The sequence below is a fragment of the Haliaeetus leucocephalus genome, unplaced genomic scaffold (assembly GCF_000737465.1).
Source record: "Haliaeetus leucocephalus isolate CR32 unplaced genomic scaffold, Haliaeetus_leucocephalus-4.0 Scaffold219, whole genome shotgun sequence".
Lineage (NCBI taxonomy): Eukaryota > Metazoa > Chordata > Aves > Accipitriformes > Accipitridae > Haliaeetus > Haliaeetus leucocephalus.
The window spans coordinates 298193-306710 of record NW_010972655.1 but is presented as its reverse complement, the minus strand read 5'-3'; the positions used below and the strand labels follow the sequence as shown (position 1 = coordinate 306710).

At 62.9% G+C, this 8518-nt stretch overlaps 3 protein-coding genes across 3 annotated transcripts in view; all 3 read left to right on the top strand.

The window, feature by feature from the left end:
* NDUFS2 (NADH dehydrogenase (ubiquinone) Fe-S protein 2, 49kDa (NADH-coenzyme Q reductase)) overlaps positions 1 to 5655 on the top strand; it is a 6107-nt gene extending 452 nt beyond the window's left edge. Inside the window, exons 2-13 of the mRNA XM_010566929.1 lie at positions 983 to 1173; positions 1876 to 1996; positions 2190 to 2302; positions 2402 to 2476; positions 2643 to 2720; positions 2957 to 3042; positions 3409 to 3528; positions 3680 to 3809; positions 4378 to 4473; positions 4712 to 4795; positions 5341 to 5398; positions 5500 to 5655. Of these exons, the coding sequence (XP_010565231.1) occupies positions 983 to 1173; positions 1876 to 1996; positions 2190 to 2302; positions 2402 to 2476; positions 2643 to 2720; positions 2957 to 3042; positions 3409 to 3528; positions 3680 to 3809; positions 4378 to 4473; positions 4712 to 4795; positions 5341 to 5398; positions 5500 to 5537 (1190 nt within the window). The 3' untranslated portion in view covers positions 5538 to 5655. The remainder of the gene's footprint in view (positions 1 to 982; positions 1174 to 1875; positions 1997 to 2189; positions 2303 to 2401; positions 2477 to 2642; positions 2721 to 2956; positions 3043 to 3408; positions 3529 to 3679; positions 3810 to 4377; positions 4474 to 4711; positions 4796 to 5340; positions 5399 to 5499) is intronic.
* DCAF8 (DDB1 and CUL4 associated factor 8) overlaps positions 3347 to 8518 on the top strand; it is a 28759-nt gene continuing 23587 nt past the window's right edge. The window contains exon 1 of the mRNA XM_010566879.1: positions 3347 to 3352. The gene's annotated coding sequence lies outside the window, so the exon portion shown is untranslated. The remainder of the gene's footprint in view (positions 3353 to 8518) is intronic.
* Positions 6132 to 7982, top strand: FCER1G (Fc fragment of IgE, high affinity I, receptor for; gamma polypeptide). Its single transcript, XM_010566870.1, has 5 exons — positions 6132 to 6295; positions 6658 to 6749; positions 6926 to 6967; positions 7275 to 7295; positions 7680 to 7982. Exons 1-5 carry the CDS (start codon positions 6238 to 6240, stop codon positions 7734 to 7736), a joined length of 270 nt encoding a protein of 89 aa, XP_010565172.1. The 5' UTR covers positions 6132 to 6237; the 3' UTR covers positions 7737 to 7982.

Sequence of the window (8518 nt, the reverse complement as noted above, 5' to 3'; positions counted from 1 at the left end):
GGAGGGGGGTGGGCGAGGCTCTGGGAAGGTGCCGGGGGCCCTGGAGTAGCCCCGAGGCCCTGGGGAGGCCCCTGAGGAGGGAGGCCGAGGCCCTGGGGGGGTGTCAGGTGCTCTTGGTGGTCCCTTCAGGGGGGAGTCGAGGCCCTGGGGGTTGCCCTGAGGCCCTGGGGGGGGGGGCAGGGGGGGGCCCTGAGGTCCTTGGGCAGGCCCTGGAGGGGATCTTGAGGCCATGGGGGGGTGTCAGGTGCCCTGGGTGGGCCCTGGAGGGGCCCTGATGCTCCGAGGGAGCCCTGAGGGGTTGTTGGGGGACATTGGGGGATGCTCAGTGGGCTCCGGAGCCAGTTGGACTCCTTGTGGGTGCTCAGGGCTGTCCAGGAGGCACTCAGGACCTCGTGGGGGCTCGGTGGATATCAGCTTTGGGGTCACAGGGGCCAGGGGCTGTCCTGGGTCAGTCTGGGGCTCACTGAATGCCCACTGGGGCCTGGGACTCAGGGGAAGTACCCGTGGCTGGAGCAAGAGCCCAGTGGGTGCTGTGGAGGTCTGCTGTGCATATCCTGGGCCCCTGGATATGCAGGGCTGCTGCTTGGTGGGTGCCTGGGGCCAGACTGGAGCTCACTGGATGCTCAGGGCTGCCTTGTTGTCCTGAGTGTCTCGTGGGTGCCTGGGTCTCAGGGGGTGTAGGTGTATGGTGCCATGCAGCATTGGGAAGCCGTCTGGCTCCCCGTGCTCTGGGAAGAGTGGCCAGCCCAGGCTGAGCCTCCTGGGAGGCCCCTGGACTTGTCCCAGGGGTCTTGCGTTGGGCTGAGACAGGAGCTTGTGGTTGGGACACCATGTTCCTGATGTCCGGCCAAACACTGAGCTCGGCTTGGACATCTGTCTAGCGTCCGTGCTGCCAGAAAAGGCCGAGGGCGCTCAAGGCAGCGGTGCTTCTGGGGGTGGATGTTCCTCCCTGCCCAACTCTCCTCTTTCCTTCCCCGAGCAGACAAGGACCCTGTGGCTCACAAAAAGGTCTCCAGTTTGACCATAAACTTTGGACCCCAGCACCCAGCTGCCCATGGGGTCCTGCGGCTGGTCATGGAGCTGAGTGGGGAGACGGTGAAGAAGTGTGACCCCCACGTTGGCCTCTTGCACCGAGGCACCGAGAAGCTCATCGAGTACAAGACGTACCTCCAGGTAAGGCACAGCGGGCTCCCAGTGCTTCCCCGTCCTGGGGTCTGGTGTCTGTCTGTGGGGAGAGCGAGGGGTGTCCTTTTAGGGTGAGAAAACTAGGACATGAGTGGCTGTTGGTGTCTGTCTGTCTGCAGCTGTCTGATCAGATACATCAACAGCCTCCTCGGTGCACTGGGAGGGGATTTATTTGCCTGTCAGGGTCTGCAGCAGTGTTTGTAAACAGACCCTGCTGATTTATTGTCCTGATCGGGTTTAATGTTTGTGCCAGCGGGAGAAATGGAGCTTGAAATAGCCCAGGGCTGGGGGGGAGCGCTGCCTTGTCTGGCCGCTGCGGCTTGAGGCAGCACCGTGACAGCTGCGTGGCAGAGATGGTTCTCAGCTGTTGTGTGCCAAGGGTGCAGGATTAGGGCCCTCACTGCATCTATGAGCTGGAAAACTCTCGCAGAGGGACATTGTCTGCCTTCCTTCAAGTCTTATCCCAAGGCAGAGCCATCCATGTGTCCGCTCCAGCCCGGTGCTGTAGCTTCTGGGCTGCTTTCATGGCTGCTGTTGTACTTGATGCTTCCTGAGCATGCTGTGCCTGGGGGCTGCATCCCGATGCTCCCTGGCTGTGGTGAAGTCTCCAAGCACTCCTAGTGGTCCCAGGTCTTTGCTGCCCAGCTGTAGGTGCCAGCAGCCAGTGCTCAAGGCTGTTTCTTTTGGCAGGCACTGCCCTACTTCGACCGTCTTGACTACGTCTCCATGATGTGCAATGAGCAGGCCTATTCCCTGGCCGTGGAGAAGCTGCTCAACATCCGCCCACCTCTGCGGGCTCAGTGGATCCGAGGTGAGGGTGTCCCCATGCATCCCCTTACCTTTTCTGTGGGGGCTCCAGCTCCCGTCCCAGAAGCAGGTGCTTCTGCCTGCCCTGCTGAGGGCTCGTAGCTCTCAGCTTTCTGGGGGCTCAGCCCCCGTTCCCCCTCCGCAGGGGGGGCGCAGGGCCGGAGGTGCTCACCCCCCTGTGCCCCTTCTGACCCCAGTTCTCTTCGCGGAGATAACCCGGCTGCTCAACCACATCATGGCTGTGACCACGCATGCGCTGGACATTGGGGCCATGACCCCCTTCTTCTGGATGTTTGAGGAGAGAGAGAAGGTAAAGGGCAGCGTGGCCGTACCAGGGGGTCGGATTTGAGGCTCGGTGCTGCCCATGGGGTCGTGCTGTGGAGCAGTGGGCTCTCCTCTGTCCCTGCAGATGTTCGAGTTCTACGAGCGGGTCTCGGGGGCACGGATGCATGCTGCCTACATCCGTCCTGGCGGGGTGCACCAGGTAAGGGCAGCTGTGTTGTGCCCCGGCTCCCTGCAAAGCCCCTCTGGTCTGGCAGGGATGTGCCGGGTGTCCCTGCATGGGTGATGGCCCCTCTGGTGTCTCCCTGCCCGCGTCCCCAGTGCCACTGGCCGTGCGTGGGCTCACCTCCCTCTCCCCCCCCATGCAGGACCTGCCCCTGGGACTGATGGATGACATCTACGAGTTCGTGAAGAATTTCTCCATGCGGATAGACGAGGTGGAGGAGGTGAGGCAGGATGGGAGCCAGGCTTCTGCTCAAAACGTGGGAGAGATGGACAGTCCCCATTTCCCAGCACCCTGAGGGCTGGGGTCTCGCGTTGCCTGTCCCCTGGGCACAGCCAGCACAGGGTTATTCCTCCTGCAGCAGTGGTGATAAGGTGACATGGGTCAGGAAAGAGGGTGCATAATCGGGGAGAGGCAGCTGGTGTGGGGAACAGGTGACTAATGCCCTGCTGCTTGCAGATGCTCACAAACAACCGCATCTGGAAGAACCGCACAGTCGACATTGGGGTGATAACAGCGGAGGAGGCTCTGAACTATGGGTTCAGGTGGGTCCGGTGGCTCCTGGGGACACCTGGGTGGGGGGCTCAGCCTCCTGCCACTGCCCACCTGTGTTGTCTCCCCCAGAAGAATTGGGGTTGAGTCCAAAGGTCTCAGCCCAGAGCCGTTTTCGGGACCGATGACACTGCTGACTGTCAGGGCAGTGCCATCTGGTGGCCACAGCGTGGCAGGAGCTGTGACTGTGTGTCCTGCCTGGCTGTAGCCATCCTCCTGTGGCTGCTGCTCAGGGCTGTGGATGCATGGCTGCTTTCCCCTGTGTCAGGGTCTGCTTTGGGGCATGGGGAGGGCCCGGAGCTGGTGTGGGCTGGGGCCCCTGCTTTGGGTGGGCTGCTCACCCACCTCCCTCCACCCAGTGGGGTGATGCTCCGGGGCTCAGGGATCCACTGGGATCTGCGCAAGACCCAGCCTTACGACGTCTATGACCAGGTGGAGTTCGACGTCCCTATCGGCTCCCGGGGCGACTGCTACGACAGGTACATCACATGCCGGCTCTGCTGGGGCCTATGGGAGGCCTTGGCAGGGTCACGCCTTCTCCATGGGCCTGTGGTGAGGCTGCGGCTTCCCCACGGGGTGCCCACCACACAGGGCGCAGGCCCCGAGCTGAGCGGCTTCTGGGTCCCACAGGTACCTGTGCCGTGTGGAAGAGATGCGACAGTCCCTCCGTATCATCCTCCAGTGCCTCAACAAGATGCCTGAGGGGGAGATCAAAGTAGATGATGCCAAAATCTCCCCTCCAAAGCGGGCAGAGATGAAGGTAAACGCACTTACTTCCCCCACCAGGCCTTGCTGCCGGCTGCACGTCGGCGCTGGTGAGCAGGAAATGCGGTTTGGTGTGTCAGATGCTTGTGCTGAGGATTTTGCCAGTGTTATCTGCTGCTGCATCCGTCCCCCAGCTCAGCTGGGGACTTCCTGGCCTCCTGCCTACTGTCCCTGCCTGGTCTGGCAGCGTGTGGGCAGGAAGGACAGTTTTGCACTGGGGGCAGGTTTGTTGCCAGCTGAAGCTGCTCCTGAGCCCTGTGGTGGTCCAGCCCTGTGCTGTGGGAGGGGATCTCCCTTCTGTGGCTCTGCCAGGCCCAGCCCAGCTGGGCCGAAAAACCACCCTGGTGAAGGCAGGGGCTGTCACAGAGGAGATCTGGAAGCTGCCCTTCCTCATCATCCCACGTGCTTGTTATGGCCAGTGGCCATGTGAACGCAGCTACCACCCCGGTTCTCATGCTTTGCTCCCTATCACCAGCTGATGAGGCACAGGCAGGAGATGGGCAGCGTTTTTTGCCCGCACCTGACCACACATCCTCCGTGACAGCACCCTCCTCTCTCCGCAGACCTCCATGGAGTCACTGATCCATCACTTCAAGCTCTACACGGAGGGCTACCAGGTGCCCCCCGGAGCCACCTACACGGCCATCGAGGCCCCCAAGGTGCTACTTCTCATGGTGTTATGGGGGAAGTGGGTTCTGGCACGGTGAAGGGTGTTCTGGCTCCCCTGTGATGCTCTTGGGGACATCGTGGTGGTCCTGTCACTGGCTGGGTGGGCTGTCCTGTCCCCAGGACTCTGCTGTCACACCAGACCAGTGTTTGAGGGCTGGATGCTGCGGCTGGGAGACAGAACCTCAGCCTCCTGCCAGTGTCACCAACCCTGTCCCCACATCCTTGCAGGGTGAATTCGGCGTGTACCTTGTCTCGGATGGCAGTAGCCGCCCCTACCGCTGCAAGATCAAGGCACCTGGATTCGCTCACCTGGTAGGGGAGGCTGGGGCGGCCGGCGGCATTGCCGTGCTGGGGCCCACAGCGAGGGTGGGATTTGGGCTGGAGGGAACAAGCGCAGCCTGGGATGAGCTTTCTTTCCCTCTCTCTGTGCTGGGCTCCCCAACATGGTGGGCTGGAGCAGGGGTCTGTGGGCCACCACCTGTATGTCCCCTGGGGTCCCTCTGGGACCTCAACTTGCCTCCTGTGCCTCTGCCACTACAGCTGGTTTTGTTCTCTGCTGATAACTGACCACTTCCCCCACTCCTCCCTGCCATGCTGTGCTGGCAGGGGCAGCATCCCCTCCCCTGCCTGCCCCCAGTTGCAGGGAGGGGGCAGTGGGCCCTGCTGCCAGCATGGCACCCACTCCGGAAGCGGTGAGCTGGGCTGGGCCCCACTTGGCCGCTCTGCTGTTGTGCAAACCTGGGAGACAGAGCCATCCCCCTCCCACCTCGGCAGGCCTGGGGCCAGGGTGATGGGTGCTCGGGGGTACTCTGGAGGTGGGACTGTGGGCTGATGGGGGTCCCTGTGTTCTGCTTCAGGCTGGTCTGGATCGGATGTCACAGGGCCACATGCTGGCAGACGTCGTGGCCATCATCGGTATGTTCCTTCCTGGGGCTGGGGGCTCCCACAGCTATCGGGGGGCTCCTTTCTTGTTCTGGGGGGCTGATCATGCCCTAACCCCTCTCTCCCTCCCCCAGGCACGCAAGACATCGTCTTTGGGGAAGTGGATCGGTGAGATGGCAGCCCTGGCTGGCCCCGCTATGCCTGTCTCCTGCTGTGTGCGCTGCTCTGGGCAGGGGGGTCCCCCGGCCCCCCCCAACCGCGCCCCCTTCCTCATCTGAGTCAAATAAAGACTAAACTGGGTCCTGCCTGCCCAGTGCCACGTCTCTGTCCTCACGTCAGCCCTTCTCCAGCTGAAACCCGGTGAAGCCCCACTCTTCCTCCCTTTCCCATGTGAGGCTTGTGGTCGAGAGCTTCCCCTTCCCATGGTTGCAGCCTTCCCTGGCCGGGGGGAGCCTGGAGACACCCCCAGGGGTTTCACTTCCAACACCCTAGGTTTGGGTGCTGCCAGTGCCTGCAGCCTGCGGGCTTTCCCTGACAGCCTTCATCCGCCCAGGGCTGGTGGGTGCTCCTGCAGCCCCCCCAGGTGACCACAGCAAGGCCGGCAAGCTGTGGTGCCATGAGGGCTGGGGCGGGCCAGGCATGAGAAGGACGGGTGACGCTTGAGGACAGCTTGCCTTGAGCAACATCCCCACTGCCCTTTGCAGGAAGAGAGGACAGCTGTGCTGGCCGGTTCCCCAGCACAGTGGGTGCCGGAGGGGGGGGGAAGCGAAGTGGGGGCGGCGCAAGCAGGCAGGAAGGCGCTGGCTCTGTGGTTGCTGACTCCGGCACGATAGCCCCAGCCTGCCGGACCCTGCTCGGGGCCACGTGGAGGGATGGGTGCCCACCTGCTGCTCGCCGCTGCCCTGCTGCTGTTGCGGACCCCGGAGACAGGTGGGGATGGGGGTCCCGTGGGGATGGGGAGCGGCTGGGTGGGCGCATGGCGGTCAGGCTGGCTCCTTCAACGGTGTCCTCATCCTTTGGGGCGAGGCAGGATCTGTTGAAGTCCACCCGGGTGCTTGTGGCATGGAGGAGCACCCCAGGGTGAGTTCTCGTGGGCTCTGGGGCTCTCTAACACCATCCAAGGGGACATCGGCACAGCCTGCGACCTTGTGCTGTCACCAGTGTGTGGAAAGGGGTGATGCTTGGAGGCAGCAGAGCCAAGCTCTCGGCAGCCAGGACAGGTGCAGGATCCATCCTGCAGCAATGCTTGACCTGGGGACCCCCTCCCACGCCCCTCCCTCCATCCTCCCCAGAGGCCCTGATGGAGCCGGAGCTTTGCTACATCCTGGACGCCATCCTCTTCCTCTATGGCATCGTTCTCACCGTCCTTTATTGCCGCCTCAAGGTGAGTGCTAGGATCTGGTCTGTGGCCACCTGTCAGGCCCCATTTTTTGGGGAGGACCCCCAGGGAGGTGACAGCAAGTGCCCCAAGGCTTTCACACCTGTGCAGGGGCTTCTTCGTCTTACTACTTTTTTTTTTTTTTTTTTTTGCTTTTGGGCAACCCCCTTGCCCCCCTGCAGTTCCTGGCTCATCGAGCGTCACGGCAGGGAGCTGTCAAGGAGGTAACGGTGCTGGCGGCAAAGCGTGGCCAGAACTGGGGAGGTTTGGGGCTGGGGTATCCCAGGAGGGACAGGCTCTCCCAGCCAGTGCCCACCCCAGTCAGTGTTGTAGCCGTGAAAGGGGAAAGCGAAGGGGAAGTGGGGGGGGGCTCTGGTGCTCCTGGATTGGGGGGAAGAAATCCAGGAAACCTCATGACTTCCCTCCACTTCCCCAGGGAGTGAAGGGAGGAGTGCAGGGGGGTGGCAGGGGCAGGCGTTTTCATGTGTGTTCCCCCTCCCCAACTCTTTCTCTTTCACTTTCCTGGAGCAGAAGGAAGAAGCCATCTACACCGTAAGTCAGCCTGGGGGTGACGCATCCCGGGGGGCCCTACCCACAGCTGCTGTTGCTGGGGGGGGGGACCCTGTCCCCTGGGGTGCCTGTATCCCACTGGGTGCACCGTTCTATGGGTGCCCCATTCTGTGGGGATGCCCCACCCTGCAGGTGCTGTATCCTATGGGTGCTGTAACTTGCGGGGTGCCCTGTCCCCCCCCCATCACACCCCTTTGGGAGCACCCACCCTGGGTGTGGCCCCCCCCCAACAGCCCATAGCTCCCTGGGGCCCTTCCCTGGGGCACATCTTGGGTGGGAAGCTCCCACAGTGGTGTGACAGTCTGGAGGGGGGGTGGCAGTTGGGGGGGGGGCGACAGGCATCCTGTAACCCCCTCTCCCACGCAGGGGCTCAGCGGTGAGGGCCAGGAGACGTACGAAACGCTCCAGATCAAACACTCCTGACCCCGTCCTGCTGCTGTGCCGCAGCCGCCCCTTGTCCTCCTGTCCATCCCCAGCAGCTGGGGACCCCACATGGCCCCCCTGGTCCCCCCTCCTGGGACTGTGATGGAGAACTGGAGCTTTCGCCCCTGGAAGTGGCTGGTTTTGGTGCCAAACTGCCTTCGGCCAGGCAAAGACGCAGCCTGAATGCCACCACGGTGCCGGGACCCCCTGAGCCTGGGGAGGCTGGAGCTGCCTGGGCTGCATGGTGCTGCCCCCCGCTTCTGCTGCCATCCACCCCACAGTAAAGGAGCACCGTGCACAAACAGGGCAGGAGGGTTTCTGTAATGGCGGGGTGAGAGCCTGGGGTGACAATGGCACTGGCTCCTGGTGGGGCTGGACGTGGCGTGGGGACAGGGACGATGGCCCTGGCTGCCAACAGGGCTGGGCATCCACCAGGGACAGGGACAGTAGCACCATCTCCTGCTGGGGATGGTGGCACCATCTGATGGGGGGTTGGAGCTTGTGGGGACAGGGACACCATGGGGCTGGGGACAGACACCCGTGGGGCTGGGGATGGTGGCACTGGCTCCTGGTGACAGCTGCCGCATGTTTCTGGGTGGAGGAAATGTTCACAGGGGAGAAAAACACCATTTACACATTTAATGAAAAAGCTGCATTTTGGGGCCGATACCGTGGAAATGGGTCCTGTGCCCCCCGGCCCCCCCAGAGCCCTGGTTGGGGGGGGCCCCCAGATGTCTCAAGGGGGGGCCCAGCACCTTCCCTGAGATGCAGCCAGAGCCTGG